At 44.4% G+C, this 24297-nt stretch overlaps 1 protein-coding gene across 1 annotated transcript in view; it reads right to left on the reverse strand.

The window, feature by feature from the left end:
* SLC14A2 (solute carrier family 14 member 2) overlaps positions 1–24297 on the reverse strand; it is a 234754-nt gene that overhangs the window by 12908 nt on the left and 197549 nt on the right. Inside the window, 11 exon segments of the mRNA XM_035559961.2 lie at positions 669–797; positions 1298–1487; positions 2208–2370; positions 2910–2939; positions 6889–6905; positions 8445–8487; positions 9666–9699; positions 19969–20207; positions 21130–21179; positions 21734–21868; positions 23351–23498. Coding sequence (XP_035415854.1) covers positions 669–797; positions 1298–1487; positions 2208–2370; positions 2910–2939; positions 6889–6905; positions 8445–8487; positions 9666–9699; positions 19969–20207; positions 21130–21179; positions 21734–21868; positions 23351–23498 — 1178 coding nt within the window.

A 24297-nucleotide genomic window follows, 5' to 3' on the forward strand; every position in this document is an offset into this window, starting at 1 on the left:
GCTTGTGGATCAGGATCATCAGAAGTAAAGGCTGACATCAAAGGTATGCTTATTAAAGTGAATATATCAGTACATGAACTTCAGGCAGACAGATGATATGCATGGTCTAGTGATCTCCAACTAGATATTAGGGGACCAAAGATCAGCATTCAAAAATTTCAAGCGTCCAAATATCTAGCAGATTATGGTGTCGTACGAGTAAAGTATTATTGCTTGTTTGTTTTCATTAGCATCAACCATCATGTCTTGAGATCACTGAGCAGCTTTTGTGCCCAGAGAAGTAAATTTTCATGACACTTTTATATGGTGGCTTAAATAAATGAAATGCTTGTGGTTGATGATAGCAGGGAATGCTTCTCTTGAGACAAAAATGAATTAATGTGTCACAGCAATATGGCTAACGTTAAGGGCATTGAATTACATATGATCAACCATCAATTTTCCTTTTATCCGTTTGGTTTATTTGTGTGATTATGTGAGTGTTTTATTTGTTTTGGGATTACATTCAAGTTTAAAAGTGCAAATAATTATACAGATTTAGAAGCACATATATGCCAGTTATGTTTCTTTTTTACTGTAGTCTGTATAGCACATAAAAATACAGTGGCTCAGTCTCAGTGAGGAAACACTGGGACTGGAGTAAGAAGCAGAAGAGATGTCTCACTTACCACATCATGGACACCAGTGCTACTGGCAGTAGAAGCCACCAGTGGTAGTCTCCCTTAGCAGAGAAGACTGCCATGAGCAGTCCCACCAAGACCCCGTTATAGCCATGCAGACCTGCTGCTATGGCTGCTCTGTGGGAAGAAAACAATTGTCTTGAAATCTTCTCCCCTGCAGGTGCTTTGCGTGCATCATCTCCTCCCTCCCCATGCAGATGTGACTTTGTGTGACGATGACCTGCCAAGGCTCGTGCACTGACCGACCTCCAGCTTCACACTGACTAGAGTCCCGTGTCCCCTCAGAACCAACTATTCTTTCTGCAGTTATCACAGAATGGCTTGGTTTGGAAGGGACCTTAAAGGTCACCCATTTCCAACCCCCTGCTATGTGCAGGGATGCCACCCACTAGTTCATGTTGCCCAGGGCCTCATCCAGCCTGACCTTGTTCCCCTCCAGGAATGGGACATATGTTCAGTGGAGGGGTTGTGTTCAGTGTCCCTATGGACCAGATGCAGCCGGTGCTGGTGGGAAGATCTGCCTGGCCCTAACAGCTCTAGCTAGGGCTAAATTCATGCTTTTCGTGCTTATTTAACACACGGCAGTTTTGTTTTGAAGGGACAAATGATGGACTTACCTGTCCTGGCCCAGAATAAGTGCTGTTAAGGTTGAGACCACTGTACCTAAACAGCCTGTGAGCGTCCACCATGGATTCTGTACCAGGAAGCCAGCTACTACGATAAGCCCACTGAGGGGATTATTGACAAACATCACCTGGGATATCCCACGCAGCACCCAGTCGATAAACTGGATCACGATAGGCTTGTCTGGAAGAGATCAAATTAAGCAATAAAAATAACTAAAAATGCACAGATGCGACTGATTTGGGATAGTTTTTTTTTTTTTTTAAACTCAAAAACAATTTTGGCAGTGGAACTTGGCAGCATGACTGAAGCAATGAATCAACAAGACTGTAAAACCTGACTGGGATTTATTACGGCCTATACTGAAGTCTTGCAGCTAGAAAGCTGAGATGAACAGTGTGGTTGCCAGAGTCCCCTGTTATAAAGTACCCCGGACCAGCTTCATATGAACTGGCTAATTTATGATATCTGTGCCTCAGATGGCAAATTGTGTGTGTATCCTGCTGCTGATTTATTATGGGGACCAAACACACTTACCTGTGTGTAATTTAGCTTCACAGTGGCATTAGGCTTGACAGAAACTGCTCAGCTGATAGGGGAGGAAACATTATGAGGAATGGCAGAGCACGGAATAACCATACCAGGCTTTGTTCTGTGGGACTAAATTCAGTTTGTACGTGGCGTGTTGGGAGGTAAATGTCACCTCAGCCATCCTCAGGATTTAAGTAGTATGTGGCTCTCTGCAAAAAAGCTGAACTTTCCTCACTAAAAAGACATAAATCAAGGCAGAGATTGTTTCTGTTCTACTCCAACTTGAATCCCATTACTGAGAAGTTAGTTATTACTCCTTTGGTATAATTCTTCTTTGGAATCCCCTTATTAATTACGGCAAAGTAGCTTTACCTCTTAGCCAGGCTCCAAATTCCTTCATGTCTCCTGTGATGTACCCAACAGCTCTGCAGATTCTCTTTCCACCTTTGCTCAAGGGACTTTGCTTTCTTGGTTTTCTTTCCCTGTTATTTTCTGTCTTGACATCAACACTGTTTTCCATGGTGAGGTTTTGACCCTGTGGTGGAATTCAAGGAAAAACAAACACGTTCATTACGATGCCTCTTACTCATCCCTGCTTATTCGCTCTACCACACATTATTGCTCATTGCATGTTATGCTGGAGCCTGAAAGAGGAAAATCCTTAGTCTGAATGCCTGATTCCCGTGTCTCCATGAGCACATCCTCTCTTTGTGCTCTCTTGGGGCCCTGTGCTGTCCTTCCAGATGTTCATGCAGCCATAGATTTGAACACCAGGAGGAACTGCTGAGCCTTGTGTCATAGTGGTGGTTCACCTGGTTTTAATGCCCTGATCAGCCGTATCACATTTTCCAGAAATCAAGCAGTTCTCGATGTAAGGGCTGAATTCAAGAAGAGCAGGGTGGCATTACCAGGCACTGGCTTCACAGAAGTGGAAGCCCACCTCAAAATTCAACTTGGTCAGAGATTTTCCCACACCTGAGAAGCTGCTTCAGTGATTGATTACATTTTCCCTGCTGCTTAACCTGTACTTCCAGTTTGAACTTATCCATCAGCCATCGACAATAGGTCCCTAACATTAGGTTTATGGGGTATAGGTTTATGCCTCTATACAGGCACCGATGGTGATCAGTTCAACCTTTCTCACGGGTATGGGCTCAGCTTGAGGGTTGTTCCTGGAGCCTTACTCAGTTACCCGTAGGCATACACGCATTGTTTTCTGCTCCATTGAACTTTACTTTTGTCTACTCTGTCTTCAGAAGTACCCAGCGCTGATTTAAGAAATTAGAGATCATACTGGAAGTGCTTCTGCCTTCTCTCTGCCCTCTGCCCCGTAACGTGCTAGGTGGTCTGCACCGACCTTTCTTCATCAACATAAGAGAAGACAGGTGACCACAGCCTGTAATAAGAAACCCTCAGGGAGTAATGAAGAGACTCTTATTAAATTTAGGACATGCCGTATCAAGCCTTAAATAAGGTAGGAGAGCACGGTATAGAGGTGCTTTGGCCTAGATGAGGTGTTTGGAGCATCCACATGGGGCTGGCAGATATGGGGTGCCATATGGGAGATGTCTTTTGGATCAGGAGCTGCTGCAATGCACTTTGGCACCTCATACAGCTCTAGACAGCTTCATTCAGGTATGTGGCTCAGAGACTTGCATCTAACTGTAAACATTGTTGTGTTTTGTTTTTTTAAAAAAAGTCTGGTGGCTGATTTGTTATTTGTTTAAGCGCCAATTCTCAGTATGAAGTCAGCAAATTAAAAGCAGTCAAACTTTTCCCTGGAGTATACTCAGTTTCCTGAAGAGTAAGACTAATTCTGGGTAGTTGTCAAGACAAAGGAAACACAAGACGAGACACACTGTTGAATGAATACAGAACCAGAGCTGCCTTGGTTCTCCCCAGTGAGTAACAGGTTGTGGAATAAGTAAAGTATTTAGGTTGTGGGTTAGTAGTCTAAATAAGATGATACAAGCACGTAAGTCTTGCAGTTAGTCCTCGACTCACTTGTGACTTCTTGGCAGCTGGGGAAGAGAATTCACACTTCAGAAATACAAGTGCTGAGTAGTTGGGCTGAAGCAGCCTCTCCCCTGGGCATTACCCTGCAGACCTCGGTGTGTGGTGAAGCAGCTCTGAGTCTGGCTGTGGGAATGGGTGGTGGATGTACACCCTGGCCAGTCCCTTGCTGTGTGTTGCTGGAGGGCTGATAACGACATTTCACCAAGTAGTAAATATTTGCAGAACTAATACATAAAAATAAGCACTTCATGCCTTCTGGGAGGGCCCAGCTCATGCAAGGATGGGTTCTGTGTGAAAGTGGCTGAAGGCAGGACCAGTGTAGCAGAGTGTGGAATCTGCATTGGGATAGGGTACAAAGGCAAGGAGCTTAGCTAGAGGAGAAAGAGAAGAAAAGGATGAGAGCATTGTTAGGGACAGTGTCTTGGTGCTGGAGGGCTTTTTCCCAGCTCAGTTATAATTCATTACCTTGATTCATTAACCTTCACTTTTCTCATATTTTATTCTGAAATAATGGAATAAGTGAATTGGATGCACTTTCAGTTAAATCAAAATTTCCAGCCAAGATAAATGCTCTTCATTTGGTGCATTCATTCAAGTGCATTTACATTTTTAATTTAAAGAATCTTCCTCTTTGTGGAACTTAGGCTTTCTCTGGTGCTAATTCCTAAAAGCAAGGCTGTTACAATTGCATTTGCAGAGAGCTGCTGCACGTCCAGTGCTAGCACACCTGAAATGCTTCCCTGCATGCTGAGCGAGGAGGTTTTTTGCACCACAGTAGTCTGGAGATGTTCTAGGACATAATGTGTGTGCACAAGAAGTGTCAGAGCCACTGTCTGCTCTGTTCACACAGTGGAAAAAGGGGTTGTGTTGGAGGTCCTAATTCATCAAAACACATACTCCACAGGAATGCACTTAAATGCCTGTTTAACTTCCCAGAGGAGCTACATGAATTCAGTGCTTTACTGCATCAGGGCCAGAATGAATGGGAATGAAAAGGACTTCTCCTGCAATGAGTGTCTGAGTAGAGCTTCATTCCTTTCTTATGCGAAGGAATTTTTACCCTGGGACATATAATAATTGCGTGCTCTAAGCCCCTCTGAGATGCAAAGCCTTCTACCTGTATCGAAAGTATTTGACGTGAGCTGTGCAGCTGGCGTGGATACTGTATAAGGCAGCACTGCGTTGTGCAAATCTGAGCGTAGGTACCTCCTTTTCTCTGGGTTTTCATGGGCAGAAATGAAGTCAGCTCAATGCACTTGGCATGGCAAAAAGGCCAGGTGAGTCACTCCCACCATCCTGGCCTGAACTGCACCCTTGGTGAAGGCTGTGTCCAAGCCCTGTGTATTTGTTCTTTCAGAATATTTACAATTGGAATGCTCTGGGGGTTATCATGGGCGTTTCTTGGTCAAAATCATGTCATTTTGTCCCTGTCTGCCAAGTGATGTGTCTCTCAAGAGTGGGCTATTGGAGGGATAACATGGACATTGATTCATCTTCCCTATCAGATAATATATGCTACAAGGGAAGGAAATCACTATGAAACCCCACCATCACTGCAGAGCAGCTTGGTATGTAATCATTAGCACACTGGTTGACAGGTGGGGTCTTTGTGACAGCATAAAGTTCCAGATCCAGCCCCATTGCCCTCACTGCCACCCCGAATCACACCCCAGGCACAGCATGACGGCTGCCTCCTGCTGCATCAGCTCATTTTGCCCAACCCTCCTGGATGATTTGCATTTTACATTCATGCAGTTAATGGAAAGATGGTCACAAATTAGGAAGTATGCACAGGTACGTCAGTCCTCCCCTGGGAATTCCCTTCTGTCCTGAAACTCAGAGCATGGGGTGCTTACACTACTCCTACTTAGCCAAAGAAAGTATAAAGCATCAATGAAACACGTGGAAACTGGCACCAGCTGAGGTGGAAGAGAATTTCTGTGGCCCCTTGATTACTTGTGTCACTATAAGAAGCACTAGCTGCCTTGTATGTTCTGACTAAGGGTCTGTTAATGCATTACCTTTTTTTATAGAGTAGGCAAAAGCAGCTCTTTAAGAAAGGATAAAGGTGTCTCATCCCAGAATCATGGAGATGTTCAAATAATTTTAAGAATGTGTTGTTTGCAATTTAATTTCAGATGAAATGTGTGTATTCTGATGGGGATTGCAAGAAATCCAGTCTGCAGCAGGTCTTTTGAAGACCTGCCACTGGAGTTAAGTTATCATGTGGTTTCTAGTCAGCGATCTTTTTTTTCCTCAGTGCACAAAGAAGGAAAATGGAAATGGAAATAACTGTTCTGCTGGAACAGAGTGCTTGACTTCTGCAGGAGGGGAGGATTTTTTGTTATTTTTTTCATGCCTTATTTCCATTAGTCTCTGAAAGTGGTTTTTGAACCCAGATTCTTAAGACCGTAGGTTCTGCTCTCGGATGCACAGCGTGAAGTGCATTGCGTGATCTCACACGAGCTCTGGAGGGAGAGGTGCTCAAGACATGCATTTGGTTGGAAATTCAGTGTGGGCTCCTGGTGCTGGTGTGTAACAACAAGTGTTGACTTGTGCTCTGTTACAAGTGCAGAGTAACTACCTAAAACTCTTTTTCCATGGTGTACTGTGGTGGGTGAGAGCTGGATTTGGGGCATTTACGCTTCTCCCCAGTGATTCGAGATGTTTGCTGCCTCCCCTTGCCTAGAGGTCTTTGTGCTGCTGCGTAAAGGTCTCACTGCCGTTCTCAGTAAGGATGTACACACACATTTTGCAGCTAAAATTATCTAAGTACTTTTGTATAGGTTATGAAGTGAACCCCGGAGAGTAGGAAAAAAAAAATCTTTTGCATGAAAATGAAGTCGTCAGAGGGACAGGAAACTTTTTTTTTAATCATCTTTTGAGAGTTAATGAATATCCCATACCAAAACACCGACGTTATGCAACTTTGTGTGTCCCTAAATCAATTTCTCTTCCCCTTGTGTGTATTCCTTCCATGTCACGCCACACCTGCGGCATCTCAGCAATGCCTCATTAAAGCTGCAGCACAGCAGACTTCTTGCTGGTGCTGCCCTCCTGCAACATCTGGCCTGCAAATAGATTTTATTTACTTGCTGAAATTGAGGCAAGCCCTGGCACATGGTCACTATGTGTTATGCGTGGTAATAGTGGTGCTGTGCATGCAGCTGGGAAAGGGATTGAGACTTTTATTTGGCTAATTGTTTTTGGACTCACAGGTAATAGTTACTTCCAAATTGGTGCCTGTGTTTCTAGGTATTGGGTCTTATCTCTGAAAATGCAAAGTTATCTACTACTTTCTCCTCTTTCTGTGCTTTTCCTCTCTCCCTGACAAAATTCAAGTTTCTCTGTAAATCAAGGGGATTTAAATTGCCGTGTGGTATTTGTGTGTCCAAGGAACTGCTACCGCACAATTACAGTCATTGTATCTTGCATTCTCTGAATTGGTGCCGTGCACCGTGCAGGCAGCCAGCTCTGTGTGCAGCATGTTTTTAAAGGAATTCCTGCATCCAAGCACAATAGGAGGAAAGGGCCAGATTCTCAGCAACCCTGATTCCAGCATAGCCTGAGTAATGTTACCAGGGGTTTAATAAAGCCGGGTAAGTGTTATGTTATGTATAGGAACACATGACTGCACAGGCACACTCCCTGAAACAGAGAGATTATAATGCACTTGACCCTCACTGAAAAAAGAAGTTCAGGTTTTCTCACAGAAGACACATTTCAAAGCAATAGTTCAAAAGGAAGCTCATCCCTCAGATTCAAATATTCATTAAGCGCATTCCCAATTCAATTTTCAGAGATCTGTCTCTCTGGCACAGAGAGATCCAGAGATAGTATCACATTAACTACATATTATTGCTATCTGGGTATTTTTCATTTTGCGGAAGAGAAAGGCAGGAAAAGGAGATGTTAAAGAGTTCCTTTTTTTTTTTTTTCCCCCTCAAAGTTTTCAGCCAAACGTGCTAGGAAGTACTAATAAATCCTCAGCCTGCTAGAAAATTCTCAATAAGTGAAGTTCTTGTGACATTCCCTAGCCTCTGCCGCCTTCTTGAGCCTTAGCTGCCCGCGTTCAGGAGGACTTTTTAAAAGCTCTTTGTTCTGGGGTTTGGGGAGAAAGATCTAGGTAAGTCAGTCAGTAAGTCACCTTTTTTCCTGTACATTAAAAGGAAGGAACAATGCAGTCTTACCTTTTGGCTGAGCTTGGGGTAGCTGTTGCTTTGCTGGCTGATACAGAAGGAAAGCAGGGCTAAGAGAGTGGGGAAAAGAAAATGCCCCACCAGCTTATATAGGCTATCACGGCTCCTGTCCTGATATTACTAATTAGTTTGTTTCTCCTCCCACTTTGTGAGCTCCAAACAAATGTCAAGAAGGTTCCCTCTTGAATTCTCCACCTTTCCTTTGTTCTGTCCTTGGTCTCCTGCCAGCAGCCTCTCCAAACGTCCTCTTCCCTGCTGCTTTTGTTGTTGTTGTTGTTGTTTTGGTTTGTTTTTTGTTGATGTTTTCTTGTAACTAAATCTCCCTTAACTCTGTCCTTTCCCCTCTTTCATCACTTAGAAGGACTCCAGGCTTCAAAGTGGACTCTCAGTGTACCTGATCCAGACCTCTCTGCCATTAATCTCCTCATTCAGGACCACTCATCATCCCTCCCTGCTTCCCAAACGTTGTTGGCTCTACAGTGGAGAAAGAAAACCCAACAGCAGAAGTGTTGCTTGAGATGTCCCCTCTGTGGAGGCTTCAGACTCACCACAACAATTTGCAGCCTGTTGAGTTCAGCTGTTTCTGGGTGGGTTTTGGAGCCACTATTCTGTTAACACACTGGAGCAAAGGACCTGGTTCCGTTGTTTAATATATTATTATTTTTTACCATTTTTTGAGAAGTTCAAGTTTTTGTTATTTTCCTTCTTTTTTAACCTGGCCTCCATGGCTCTCAGAGGAATCTGGACTATCAGAAGTGGCATATTTGAGAGGTTTATGAGGCTGTGAAATAGCCGTGAAAGGCAGAGATGAAGCTGGAGAGAGGGACGTCTTGAGAGGATGAATTATAGGAGAAAGGGCAGAGAAAAAGCTTGTGAACTTAAGGAACCTGTTAGGCTAATTTCAACCACAGCTCAATTCACTTTAAGACCCTAGAAGAGCGACAGCTTAGAAAAGTGCCCTTGCAACTTCCCCTGAGTGCAGGGACCAGTGGTTTGCTGTTGAACCAAAAAAGCCCTCCAGCTTTACGGCTTTGCTTCCAGCTCGGTGGAAATACAGCATCTGCTGTGTGAGCTGACGCGATGTTATTCTCATTGCATTCATTCCCAGGGTGTCTCTCTTTTGATGGAGATGTTTTTAACAGGAGACTGGATGCCTTTTTATGCCTTTTCCCTTCCTAAGAGCAGGCTGTCAGCTCAGCATTGCTGCATGAGTAAGTGTTTCTGATCTCCCAGGCACTGGTCGGTGTGAGAGCCAGATGCTGCCATCCACTGACTTTGTACCCAGAAGAATAACTCATGTGAAGCAAGGAAGTGTTGCAGGGGAAGATGCTTCTCTCCACTTCAGTAGTTTTTTCCCTTTACTGTTCATTTCTCCCTGGGCTGCCTCAGCTTTCTCTCTAATACAATGAATCCGTGCATCTCAAAAGGAGGGAGAGGCAGTGGGTAATTCAGCTGGGAGATCCTCACGGACAGGCTGGTGGGAATGAGTTTTAGACTTCACATCTCTCTTATTTCAGGCCTGGCCTCGGTGTCATTAAAAACAGCATTTGGTCTGCTGTTTGTGAAAGGGCTGCAGCTCAGGGGGCAGGCAGGAATGGCTGTTGGGCTGTGTTACCTCCATCTGCAGAGCAGTGCGGTGGCTCTGCAGGCTCGGCAGCCGCTTTTGTCCTCCAGCAGACCAGGTTCAAGGCCACCACATCCAATTCTGGCACTTTAAAGAGGTCAACACACTGGAGGAGATTCACGAAGAAGCCACAGGATCGCAGGTGTGGGGTGGATGTCTTGGACTGATGCTTTGTTCAGCTTATCAAAGAGCTGGTTAATAGCTAACAGGATCACAGTCTGCTGATACCTACGTGGGAATGAGGTCTCTGGCACAGCCTGCGCTGAGAACTGGGGGCAGAGCAGCGATGAGCTCCACTTGGTGGGCTCACTGGATTGCAGAGGGCCAGCTATGGGGAGGGTCTGTCCCAGGTGCCAGATGTCCCACGTGCAATTCAGTCCCTGCCAAGGTGGGTGCCCACCACCGACCCCCAGGCTGAGCTGCTCCTGTCTTTTGGGCTTTCGCTTTTCAGACCTCTTTGTGAGGTTTGCTCCTGTTTTTTGGGGGTTTGAGATTCAAGGTGGGGAGACTAAAACAACAGAGTCCAAAAGGACAAAGACATGCCATGTGCCTGCTACGGATCCGTCAGGTACCACCTACCTGGGAGTGAAACACCAGCTCCAGCTGAGGTGATCACATAATGCTGTGCAAGCTGAGCATGCAGGTGACACTTCCAGCTGACTACTGAGTTGCCTGTTGATTTTAGGTACCCATGAAGACCACTTGGTGGACAAGGAGGATACGGCAGCTGGGGTTTGTGTCTGGCACCTAAATCCTGTGTGATTTAGGAAGGCTGAATACATGGCATAACTCATCTCATGCCAGTGAGGCAGGTCGATGGTGGACTTTTTTTGTTTTGTTTTATTTTTTGTTTTTGTTTTCTGCCTGCTGTGCTCTGCAGGAGGGTGGCTCTGAAAATGCCTCTTGGACTGAACTCAGCTGACATTGTCAGAAGAGGGTTTGGTGGTTGGATCCCAACCAGACGTAGTACCTGAGCTGTTTGGAGGGATGCCTGAACGATCCCCAACTGTGCCACCCCACCGGGCAGGAGCTGAGCTGGCCGTGTTATCTGGGTGCAGCGCTGGAACTCGTCAGCTCTGCCAGGAGACACTCTTATGGCCCTCATCCAGCTTCACACGCTCTGTCTCCACGCCTCTCTCAAGGCTCAGTTGCCTCCAAGAGGTGCACTGAAAAACACTCAGTAGCAGATTGCCATTATACTGCTGCTTTTGGCTGTGTTCCTCGGCTCTGGTTGCACATCGTGGATTAAGTGTGCACAGGGAGCTGCGCTGGCCCTTGCACTCCAATAGGTGCTTTAAAGTGACACAAATCCACATATGTATGTTGCTAAAAGTCCTGCTAGGCTGGGCTGTTGGCGTGTGAAATGTAGGTGGTATTTGTGGGCTCCCTGTCATCCCTCATTGGGGTGCGAGGCAGTCCCAGGAGCTGACCTCCTGTCATAGGGCACCACCGAGTAGGGCCTGGCTCTGCCTTCGTTACAGACATCTGTACACACTGATAAGATGTGAGCCCCGAACCTTCTCTTCTCCAAGCCAAACAGTCCCAGCTCTCTCAGCCTTTCCTTCTAGAACAGGTGCTCCGATCCCTTAATCATCTTCGTGGCCCTTTACTGGATTTGCTTGGTATATCCCCATCTCTCCTGTAGCAGGGAGTTGTCTTTGTGGCAAGGGCACGCTGCTGGCTCCTGCTCAATTTCTGCCCACCAGGACCCCCAGGTCTTTTCCTGCCAAGCTGTTTTCCAGCAGCGTGTCCTGGTGTCCGGGGTTGTTCCTCCCCAGGTGCGGGGCTTTGCACTTCTCCTTGCTGAACTCACCGGGTTCCTGAGCACCCCTTTTTCCAGCCTGCTGAGGTCCTTCTGGATGGCACCCTTGGTGCACCTGCCACTCCCTACAGTTCTGGATCTTCCCCAGATTTGCTGAGGGTGCACTACCCCATCACCCAGGTCATTAATTAAGATGTTAAACAGTTTTGGCCACAGGTTGCCCCTGGATGACAATAGTGACTGCTCTGCATCTGGATTTTGTTCCTCTGATTACAGTGGCTCAGCCATTCAGTCATTTTTTGGGCCACCTTGCTGCCCTTTGCTCTGTAGCAGGGTGGAAAGGCAGGAATGGAAATAGAGGCATGGCAAGAGAGGGAGAAAAACACACAGTATATTGAGGGACGTGATGCTCATCCCACTTGCTGATTTAGGAGGCAGCTCCTCTGGCCAGGAAGGGCTGAGACGTCCTGGAGGCAAGGTGCCTGAACAAGCAACATCAGCAGGTCTATTCCCATCAGTGTCTGTGGCCACGTTGCTTTTCATCATCTCGTTTTTATGAGCAAAAGCAGAGTGGAAAAATCTGTTTCACCACAGAGCATGCAAGGGGTCTGTCACAATCTCGCACTTGTTTGCTGAGGGAAATAGTTTGGGGTTTATATAGAGTGGACCAAAAGCCAGGCTGGTGTAGGCTGCTTCTGCCCCTTCATTTTGGCCTGTAAAAATTCTCTAGAGAAAGCTGTTATTTGACATTCCTCTGCGCAACAACTGGCAGCGTTTTCTCTAGCAAATGGCTATCAGGAATGCTGGAGAGCTCAGCTTTGCTGTCCGTCTCCCTCTCGTGGTATGTTTCGGGCACAGCCACACGTGCATTACAAAAATCAGAGCAAATATTCAGATGTCAAGTTTTAGAGGCCTCATAAACACCAGTTCCCTGGTGCTAGCTTGGCCAAAGCTCCCCATGCTCTGGGCTTGTGTAAGCCTCTGGAAACTGATATATGCCCCCAAATTAAGTAGTTCTCTTAGTGCATGCATACCACCTCCCTCCCTGCCCACCTGCTCTGGAGCCCCCACTGCCTTCTCTGTCCAGCCTGACCTGCTCCCAGGTCTCAACTTCTCAGTCCACGCAGCTGCAAGGGTGCATAACTGGTGTCAGGAAACGTAGTTATTGATTCAGAGCCATGGTCTCAATCTCCTGGGGTAGGTGTGGGGCAGGCATGTGTAAAGAGTAGTTCAGAAATGGTTTATGGTTAGAGTAGGGTGTAAAAAAGCTCTATTCTATCTTGTCATGGAAATTAGCTACCAATGTTAGGCAGAGGTTCAGACTCTTCCTGTGGGCTGGAACACCGGAGTGCTGGGTTAGCAAGCAACTTGTCTCTTATTTGCAGATTTTTCAAGAAATTTATTTAAAATGTTGCTGCTGAAATGAAGCAGTTGAAAGCCAACGCCTGCCAAAGGTGGTGCTGGTGGTTCACCATCTCAGTGGCGATGAGCTGCCACCTGACACCACTCCGTTCTCTAGTGTAGAGGTAGCTATGGTGGCTGCGGGAGATATATCCAAGGCCCAAATTAAAACCAGGGAGTCATCTGTCTCAGGAAGCCTTGTGAAATGCAAGTCAAGGAAAAGCCAAGTGCATTTATCTGGCTGGGTCCCCTTGTTTGGATTTATTTTCCTTGCCCTTTTTCCAGGCAGCACTATCCCTTTTCTTATCAGCAATGGGCGTTACGTGGCTGGTCTGGAAGCCTGTGGAAATGAGATGGAGTCACACGCACCTGTGGGACCACTGGAAATCATTTTTTTTCACCATCGTGATCCCAGCTCTGATGACTCACTATGTCCAGCTGGCTCCCAGGACAACATGCACTTGGCTGGAGGTCACTGGCCTCTGGTACAGTCGTCTTCAGCTTCAGACACCTTCAGATCCTCTGTTCTTCCCCTGTTGTGTGCTTCTGACCTGTAGGAGGGAGCATCAGTTCTGCTGACACTCGGCATGATCCTGTTTGTTTCTTTGCTCCAGGACCCGCTCTGGTGGGGAGCAAAGCTCTCAGCTTCATGCCATGAGTCTGAACCTTGAGGCTGCTTGTTTTTGCTGTCACTTGTAGCTTTGCAAACGGCATCAGCCAGATTGAAACTTCCCGAAACACTAGAGGGTTTTGGAAGCCCAAAGTTAACTGTATCAGAATGTTAACTGTGTTTCAGAACCGGAGAGGAAATTGCAACTTGAACAGTTCTGAATTCCAGCTTCATGCCCCTGTTGCGTGCTTCTGGCACCAGGGGAGGGCCCAGATCCAAAGGGGTTCATTTTCCAGACCTGCCTCAAGAGAGCACTATCCCCATGAGAATGACAGACCTTGCCTCATTTTTATGACACAAGAGAAGGCGTTTTTCTGCTGCTTCATCCCCTTTTGCAATTTCAGAGTCATTTCACTCAACACCCCTCCATCTGATCTCAGCTGAGTAGAGTTTCACTCCCTCTCTGCTTCTTTGGCTCTTATGGTGGGCACGTAAGTCCCTGCCTGCTTTCGAGGAAATAATCCGTTCTCACAAACTGAAATGTTGTAGGATATGAAGGTGTTAGGCCTTAGGAAAGAGCAGAACACTGCCATGGTTCCAGGAAGAAACTCGACATATAAATCCCTGTGGTTACTATTTTCTCAGCAAGTAGGTCTTAATAGATGTGGAAGGTGCTGTACTTTACATTGTATGGGTAGCAGCTCTGATCAGCAAGACAAAGAGGGTTGGTAGCTTCTGGAAATGGACCAGTGGACTGTGGGAAGAACTAAAAATTAATAATCAGTGTGATGTTTAATGGTGTAGTTGCACTGGCTGTAGATGCTTACGGGATTTTGTAAGCAGTACTGCAGAGCAGCATTTTTATGCACACACACAAACACACAAATCCATTTGCTGCAAAGATTCACATTTTGTAGTAGGCAAAAGAAAAAAAAAGTTATGTGTGCTGGATAACTCAATTTCTGGGAATGCAAAATGCCCTGAGCGGGATTTAATTTACACAACTAAAATAAACTCCCTCAACTCCAGTAAGAAACCGTAGCTGGTTGATAGTCTGTCATCATCTTCGCCTTCCTGATTCTCTCAGCAGCCAGGAAGTAGCTGCCCGGCTTCTGGCTGCGTGGCTTAGCATAGCAGAGATTTGTGGATGAGAGGGAGGAGCTGTCGGTGCTCGACCGAAATGAAGGAAAAGGAGAGAAGCAAGGTCAGATGCAGGCTGGAGTGCCCTGAAATGAGGGAAAAACAGGCTCTGGATCATGCTAGTTGTGCGGTTTAATGGTGTCTCTGTATGTCTGCCTTGGCCTTTTGCACAATTTGCTCTGTGGTTGTTGAGATGTGCTAAGCAGCCCGTACACCTGCACCTTGGCATTTTGGGGGAGTGAGGTAGCTGAGTGTTTTTGGAAAGGCTCCCATCTGTCTTTGAACTTCACCCATTCTGTGCTGAGTGAAGCCGCGTGCTTTTGGAGCATGGATTTGGGTCTGCCTCAATTCTTTGTGCAAAGGGTCGTCCCTGGAGAAGGTTGTGAGGATGCAGCTCCATGGCAGCTTAAGCTGCTAAATGCTCTGAGGCAACCGACCATGCTCAGGAGGTGCTGAGCTGCAGCTGGAGGTGCCCAAATGCAAACTGTTTGCTTGTTCTCAGGAAAAGTGTGGTGGAAGAAACCTTTGCTTCCTACAGAGCTATCCCTGGTCTTCTCATCCCGCCACAGGGATGTGTGAATTCTAGCTGTTGCAGCAGCTGCAGGAGTTCGCAAAGGAACCCCTGAGAACTGCAAATCCAGCTGCAGCCAAGGGTTTGTTCCCTGTTTGAACTCTCTTTCCATCTTCCAAATTAAAATACAGCCGTCTGTGTAAAGGGAAGCAAAGGGACAGGGTTTCGTAAACAAATCTCACCCTTAGAGTGCTGGCATTTCTGCTACCCAGGCAAACCTGATCTACAAAAAACAAAACAAAACAAAACCAAAAAAAAAGGAAAAGGAAAAAAGAACAACAACAATAACAACAAAAAACAGTTGGGGAATACATACATCCCTGCAGACCAGGGATATCTGGCACTGACAAAGCACAGAGCAACTTCCTAGCAGCTGGAAAGTTTAGGGCCTTGTAATATTTGAACATGCTGTAAAGTTTTGTTTTTGTCAGCTCGTGCTGAGAGCCTGTATTACTGGAGTACCGCTCCGGAGAATAAAGCCCTTCCAAATATTTGCTGGATGCTGCCAGGATGCCAGCTGGGTGCTACACCTGCCCTCCCTGTCTGATGATTTGGCTCTCCTGCTTCCACAGACACTGGTCTGTAGTGGTGGCTGTGGGAAGAAGAGGGGTCAGCACTGCCGAGGAGCTTTGTGAGATTGAAAAGAAAATACACGAGGGGTTGTTGGATGTCAACGCTCTGCAGGCCTCACCTTTTCCATGTCTGAACTCAAACCATGGCTGCATTGTGTGCTTCAGGCCTGAATCAAACCTCGCTTACTCAGACCAGTGAAGCACTTAAAACATTTTATAGCACTATTTTTTGACTTATAAAAGCCTAACGGTGAGCACTCACTCCATTTCCTAGCTAGCGCGGAGATTCTGCTGCTGTGTGTTGTGCTGTTGTTATCTCAGCAGAGCTTTGCTGGTTGTTCATGAAGAGTGATTAACAGGTAGATTATTCTGGAGTAATCAATACCCAAGCCAGGACATCTGAAGCACTCACCTCAGCCTTTGCTGTTAGAGGCTCTGCAACTGATCTTAACAACAGAAGCACCTATGTGTGTGTGAGAAGAGCTGGAAATGTCATCTCAAAGAGCAAAGGTGTTTTATTTATTTATTCATTTATTTTAAATTGAGGGGTTAGAAGCAAATAGAAGAGTAAGAAAAAATGACATTTAGAATAATAAGGTAAGTATTTTTCTTAGAGCCACATGGTGTAGGTAGTGTTCTTATACTGGACTCCAGTTACCACAGAATAGATGGTCCTCTGTGTTCATGGTTCCTTCATGTTGCTTAGTTTGCTCCCATTTGCCATTGTTTGGTTTTTGAAGGCACGTTTCCAGGAAGTTGTTTTTACATATGCCAGGTGTTTATTTGTGCAGGAATATTTATTTCACTTGCTGCAGATGTGAGCTGGTTGGAGTAACTGCTCTAACTACGAAATACACTTTTTTGGGGGGCTTTTTTCTTTTTCTTTTTTCTTTTTCTTTTTCTTTTTCTTTTTCTTTTTCTTTTTCTTTTTCTTTTTCTTTTTCTTTTTCTTTTTCTTTTTCTTTTTCTTTTTCTTTTTCTTTTTCTTTTTCTTTTTCTTTTTCTTTTTCTTTTTCTTCCTTTTTTTTTTTTAATGGGCAGAATTAATTTATATTAAATCTGTGGTGCTTCTGGAAATGGCTGAAACTTATTAGTTGCATTAAAGACTAAATTTTTATTCCTCTTAACATTTTCTGTAGAACTTGATAGCCTGCTCTTGCAGTTGCTTCACTGATAGTTTCAGTCAGTGATTTGACTACTGCTCCCATCCAGGAGACACCTGATATTTGTCTTGCCTGTTTTCAAGAATTATTAGTAGTGGGTATAGTTATTCACATCTTTTGACTGCTGTTTATTCCCTATTCTTTATGGATGGTTTCAACTTTAGCAATTGTTTTGCTAATTGATTTCAGGATGAATTTTCTTGTGGCTGAGGAATGTTTGTAATGGCTCTTTCATGACAAATTCTCTCCAGTAACCATATTATGCTTGGACTTTACTCTTATTTTTAAGAAAATAAATAATATGCTTGGCATAATTAACCACAGTTGAGATTTTTCTTAGAAAACAAAACGTGATTCTAGCGTTATTTTAGCTGACTCTATTACAGTAATTTTTGTAACTATTGCTACTATGTAAATCCTTCTTTAATGGTGGATTGTGTATGAGCTAATTTAAATTATGCAGAGCAGATGAACAGGTCCTGCTATTTCAAGCGTGTTTAATATTTCATTGGCTATTATAGAGGTAAGGTGTTCAGACAGCCATGTATCACCTCATGTGTTATTCCGCCTTTGTTTTTCTACGGAAGTAGTAACCTTGAGATGTCTTTGATCTGTAGTGGCTGTACAGGACTGCTTTTTTGCTAGTGTTGGTTTGCTGGTATTGTGGCTAAAAGGATGGCTTGGCAACCTGTCCTCCTGTGGCCCTCCACCTTCTTCCCTGCCTACTGATACCTTTTCTGATGGTTTCTTTGTCCCCTATTGCTTTTTCTGGAATTACCATGCAGGAATAAGCAGCTGCGTGGACAGCCTACAAATACCCTTTAACACTGTCTGAGACTGTAGATCCACCTGCAGCAGCCCTCGGTGGTAGCTTGAAGGAGAAACTGCTTTTGTTCAGTGCCAGGGTAATGGATTGTTTCTGCAAACAATTTGTTTCTCCTAAATCACTGGTTCCCCTCCCTTGGTCTTGTGTTAAAGAAATACATCTGTGCCTCCAGCTTGTCAGAGCTCAGCATCTCTGGGTGGCTGCTGGGATTTGCATGGGAGCCAAAGGCAAATGGATTTGCTTTTCTGCTTGCTGCTGTTGGACGTCTGTCAGATCTTTCTCCCCTTAATAGAAGTCAGTCCCATTCCTCTAAGCAAAACAAAAGTCTCCTGACTAACGTATTGGGCAGGCTGCTGGGATTCTTGGTCTTTTATTAATCTCTGAGAAGACTTGTGGCGTGCAGGAATGCCAGCTGGTTCCCTTGGTGCTCTCCTGGAGGGCCTTTGTATGGTTGGATTCAGAGGTCAGCCTGAGGTCTAGAATGGGACGGAGGTATAACATAGGTGCTCAAGTCTGTGGGATGGAGCAGGCTCAAAAACTCATTGGGTTTCTACATTTTCAATGACAGAGTTATCATGCCTACTGAAATTTGGTCTCATGCATGTGTGAAGCTGTCCTACCCGGTGGAATCTCAAATCTGTTGTAATCCAGATGGGGGACGTAAACTTTACTGAAGTATGGCCTAACCTGTTTAAAGTATGTTCAGATGCTTTTTAATAGCACCATAGTTTTGTCCCTCAGGCTGAATTCCATCTTGGATGCTTTTGCTTAGGGGATGCTTAGAGTGGCAGTTTGTTGTGCTGCTAGTCTCGTGTTTATAAAGGCACAGACATTCCCTTGGGCATGGCTCAGGCCCACCTTTTTAAAAAAAGGTTCAAGTTAGAGCTGGGCTCCCATCTATTTGTTCAAATAAATCTGCAAAACAGCCCAACATCAAGAGGCTGAAGGGACAACAATCTAATCTGAACTTTGTGTGGTGTCTCTGTGGATTTTAACCTTAAATCTTCAGGTTCATTTGGGTCCATGATTTTTAAACTGATCGTATGAAGTGGCTTTAGATGAGGAAGCCTTTCTGGTAGGCTGGTTTTGCAGTGGCTTTGGAAAATGTTCCCAAGGATAGTACTCTTTTGGTTGATTAGCCCTTCCCTGTTATAAGGACTTGGAGGAAGTATAAAGTGGCAGTGTTCTCCTTGTACCGTATGCCTGCCAGAAACCACTTCCCTGGGTGGCACAGCAGCAAGGTGCTCCTCAGTTTCCCATGACTACCTATGGTGGTGTTTCACAAGGTTTCTCTGGGACAGCCCAAATACTGAAGACTGATGAGAAGATCACAGTCCAAGCCCCAACAGACACCAGTGGCAGCCTTTGACTTGTTCATTGCTTGTGACTTAATGCAACAATTTCCCTAAGAAAGGGAGAGAAAGGACTTTGGTAATTGCTGCCAACAGTAAATGTTTATATCATTCTTTATGTAAAAAGCTCCTATTTCCCACCAGATGCATGTGGGGATTCAGACCTGCTATCCTGCAGACTGCAGGATATAGATCCTCTATCTGCAAGACAGGAAATGATGCAAGGAAAAGAAAAACATTTGATCATTGCTAACTAGTCACTTTTCCAGTATGATTAAAGCACGTATATTTATACCTTCATTGTCTTGGAGCTTAATGAGGAGTCAGAAGATGCAGCAAAAATAGTACACGCTCTGTAAGAAGTTACCTGTGTGTGCTGTAGCCGTTAAGAGGGATTAAGAGGATTAGACATTGATGGGACACAAGGAAGTAAGAGATCAGTCTGTTTATTCCACTTTCAAATGTACATGTACTTAATTTAAAGTGCAACACTTGATTTCTTACATTATTTATTATTGTTATTAGATGCCATGTCTTGTCTCAGCATATTTATTTTTTTAAATTACATATCCAAGATTAAATACAGCCTCTTGCCAGTGTTTATGTTCTTCTGCTTGTTCTTATAATTATTGTTGATAAGAGGTGGCTTTCAAGTTAACAACATGTGGATTGATAAGGCAGCTGTTATTATGTTACCTGAGTGCTTTTTGGAAAGCTTAGCTTAAGGGCAAATCGTGTTTCCTCCAGTGTGCAGTGCAAAATCCCTGGCTTGCAGACCACTGCCAAAGGTGGTGTTTGTAGCTGCAGAGTACTTGGCTAGCATCTGACAAACTGACCCAATACTGCTCGCTCTTGGACAATGGAAATCAGTAAGCACGGTTGTTTTTAGGGGTGCACAGGGGGGTGTCTCCTGTGCTTATTTTTGAGCTGCCAGAAGGTTTCTGCTCCTTTCGTTTCTGCTCTTCTCTTCTGCTCTCTGATGCTCTTCTCTTCATTCTCAGGTAGTAGATCCGGTTGGCTTCTGGGTAGGTGACTTTGCAGAGGGGGATTTTGTAGAGGGCTGGGTTGTCTGAAGTTATCAGCAAGAAGAGAAGTGCAGAGAAGCAAAAAGGCCAGGTACAGAGTGGCAGTCCAAGCTGGGAGGGGACAGGACAGACAGATGGGTGCACTTTGGAACCTTTCACCGTCCTGTCAAATATCATGTTCTGAGAGTACTATTCACGCACATTCACAGTCAGTGCCCATGCGTTCCTGGCATTGCGTCCAACCCTCAGTCCTGCTCTGTGCCCCCACCTCCTGACCTGGCTTGGAGTTTGCCAAAACTGAGGTCACAAGGAAAGAAATAAGTGTCCTCTTCTCTGATGCATCCCCAAACCAGGTATGCTTAACAAAGCAACCCCTCCGCATGGACCTATGCTCTACTGAGAGAGTGCCAGATGAATACATTTAATGCATTTAAGCTGCTAGTTCTACTTTTTTTTTTCTTTGTAAGTTACTAAATCAATTTTATTAAAATGTGGTTTTGCTTTAGTCTCTCAGATCTTCAAGAAGAAACAAAGCATGGCTGTTCTGGCTTCATCTCTTTCTTGAGCTGCCCAGATACAATCAGTTTATGTTTAAGAGAGCAGTGGCTTTTTTATTTTCATTTTTTTTTACTTGTTATAGTTCTTGTTGCCAGACCAAACTTGGGGAAAAAAATGGTGGGAGAGTGTGGAAAAAGACCTTGGAAAAAGCAAGAAAAACAGTAGACCGCTGTATTTGTTTAAAAATGTTGCTTGTAACTAAATCTTGCATCTCAAATTATAAGCTGTTTCTGGAATTCACATATATATGCACACTCCCACTCCAAAGTTTTTTGAAATCATATTATCAGCTGTACAGTCTGCAGGTGCACTGTTAACTGTTGTGAAATCTATACAAGACCTGCTGCTGGCTGCAGCATTCTCACTTCAATGCTGTCAGAACTGACATGGACAATTTGGAGGAACTTCCTTGGCATTATATAATGATAAAATCAAGAATACAGTTAAAGAAAAAACACAAAATAACTAAACTTACCACAGATAGGGCATTAGTAAAAGCTGCTCCAGAGTAGGCACAGAATAATGCTGAGGAAAGAAGACCAAAGACAGCTCAAGATGAGGAAAGTCTTGCTCATCTTTCTACAGAAATTATCAGAAGTATTAAAGTGTCCAAATGCATGGGAAATGATCCTCCCAGCTACGTGATGTGAGGTTTAATGTTAGAATTCAACAATTAGTTAAAATTTTTGATTTTGAACTGAACTTGTGCAGTAGCTCTCTATTTATGATGCACTTCCCCTAAGGATACACATAGGTCTGAAATGGCTGCTTCTATGAATCTGCTGAGTTTTGAATTTGTTAGCCTTCTGCTCGTGGCAGAGCTGTGCTTCTCTCACAAACCCTGGTGTTTCTGCCCCTTGTAGATGTTTCTGTGTTATCAGGATCTAAAGGCCCTTCCTTCCGCACTTGTGACTTGCAATCACTTGTGACTAAAATGTGATGCCATCACAGAAATAACTCTTGCACAGTAATATGTTTTGCAGCAAAACAGGAGTCCACAGTTGACTCTAAGCCTGTACTGTTCATAGACTGCGTGGCTGCATCAATTTTTTGCTCCCCTTAATGTAAAAGATACATACAACAAGCAAGTGCCAGCAAGTGAGTCTGCCAGGTCAGGGCGTAGAACATGCCTCCAATTGCAATGCATGCGAGCGCGCAGTTGTAATTGTGTAAGCCAAGGTAGATGCTGTCAAAGGGTGTTGCGATGCTCAGTGCTGCAAGATAGAAAAGCAGGTATGAAAAGTATCTGCAGGAGGATCCGTGACTTGCAGGGAACCTAACCCCCTTCCCTGTGATACCCAGACACTTAACTGGGATCACAGTTGCACAACAACCACGTGCAGAAAAAAGGTGAATAAAATGAAGTTTATTATTTTGGTGCTATGATGATGTCCTTGAGGTTGGTGTTTGACCCGGTCTGAAAGGTTTCTTTTAGGCAAGACTTCCTGCTTGTGCCCTGAGTGTGTTGTGGTTAGTCCCCCAGATCTCCAGGTAGAAGATCTAGCTGGAGTGCATGAGGGATTTCTGGCTTAGCTTTCCTGCTTGCAGAAAGCTGTGCTCACATATATTGTTTAAAGCTCATGCATACCCTGAGCTTCAGTATTAGAGGAATGGCTGAGTGTTTTTTGTGGGAGGAAGCAGAATTTTCCATCTTTTCTGAGTGACCTTTGCTAAAATACTAAATGTGGTCACTCCATCATTGCTGTGGAAATTCTCTAGTTGGATGGGAGCTGAGGGTCTGCTCCAAACCTGATGTCATAGGTACTTCTGCAGGACTTCTCATAGGCTTCAGGAGTACCAATAGAAAGGATAGCACAATACATAGTACACAGGCCACCTTATTTTTAAGATCAAGGCATTTCCTGCTATAATGTCCTCATTCGTCTTCTGTTCCTTTTCACCACAATTATTCCCACAGACTTTCCCCTGACCTTTCTCTTCTAGATTAAATGTCATGTGTACAAAATTTTCCAACTGCTCTTAACTGTACAAATTGTGGATAGTTTTGTTTAAAAACACAAATATAAGGCAGATCACATCTTGTATAAATCTCTTCAGAGCAGAAATCAGAACCTAATGTTGCATGTCTGCACCTTTTTTAAAGGTACTTGCCTCAGACCACAGTTATTTCATCATATTTTTTTTTTAATTAAAATTGCTCTGATAAATGGCATTGATCTTGTCTGTCTTAACTTAAGACTGTTTCCCAGAGACAGGCTATTTTGGGCAGCATTCATTGAGCATCTTTTACAAATCTGCAGCAGGATAGAATGAACTCCGTAGTAGAAAAGTGTTTGTTCTCATTGATTGGTTAGCTCTGAGGCAGATCTTTGCTTGTGGTTGTAATTTAGCATACTTCTGGTGGCAAGAGATCAATGAAATTATTTCTTTAGCTTTTTTTTTTTTTTTTAAATATCATTATCTCCATGGGATTCATCAAGGTGGAACAAATACCCACCTGAGTTACAAAATCTATTACCAATTTCAGAGCTTAAAGAAAATATGCTTTTGTTCTTGTCTTCACCATGTTGAGTGACCTTCAGTAAGACCTTTGGAATTTAGAGAGACTTTCAAGGATGGGAGTGTATTCCCAAGTATATCTAAGCCCATTCATCTGTTAAGTCTGGACAGAATCTCCTGACAGCTTGGGTCAAGGTACTCTAGTTACAAAAATGACTTTGGTAAATATTTCTTACCTGCAAACATCCCCACTGCAGATCCAATTGCAGCATGCAAGCAAATAAGTGGGGAGGAGATAAGTAGTGCAACAAGGAAGATACCTCCAGTCCAGGGGTTTTCACAGCCATACACTTGCCCAACACCGACTGGGATGGATTGCAAGAGCTGCAGCAGCCAGCAGAAAAGGGCATGTTATTCTAACTCTAAGGACACAACAATTATTTCGTCCAAGCTAATGTTTAGAAAGGAAAGAAAGCAATCCTGGCTCTGAGTGAGCCTGCTGGGTAAATGTGAGTATTTTGTCCTTCAGTGCAGAATTAGTTCACTGTTTGGTCTGAACTTCCTCAAGTTCAAGATGGACTTTTGCTTCTTCTGGGATGGTAATATGGTCTCCGTGTATTTGTTCATGTTGTTTTGTTGGGGGTGCCCTTAGTGAAAGAGAAACTGTAACCTTCCTAGACAGTAGTACTGTGGTGGGGTTGATTTATTATATATTATATGAAATATACCAGTTTTCTTCATGTTTCTTTGTGAGAGTGAATGTAACAAGACCTTTTCCAGTGCTAGATCTGGCCTGTGGGGACTGGTTGTAAATGAGTTTCTGTCCCTTTGATATGATGTTTCTTCCCTCTTTTGATATTGTCATTGACTGTCCTGCTGATAGCCCTTTAACCACATCTGGACAGTGGGATTGCATATCCAGATGTACTTCTCTGTCAACAGTACTTGAGCCATGTTCTAGGGCAGTCTAGCTTTAGGTGGAGTGAGAAGTTCAGGATCTCTCTTCCCTCAGCCTTGATCAGCCTTTCTGCTGGATCAGCCAGGACTGTCCCTGAGGCTTTTAGGGCACTGTCTTCTATGAAATGAACTGAGCCAAGACATTTATCTGTGAATTACTACAGGCTGTACATATCATATGCCCATTCTGACCTATTCAAAATTGTTATCCAGAGCTGAATGTCTT

The sequence above is a fragment of the Cygnus atratus genome, chromosome Z (assembly GCF_013377495.2).
Source record: "Cygnus atratus isolate AKBS03 ecotype Queensland, Australia chromosome Z, CAtr_DNAZoo_HiC_assembly, whole genome shotgun sequence".
In the NCBI taxonomy this organism is placed as follows: Eukaryota; Metazoa; Chordata; class Aves; order Anseriformes; family Anatidae; genus Cygnus; species Cygnus atratus.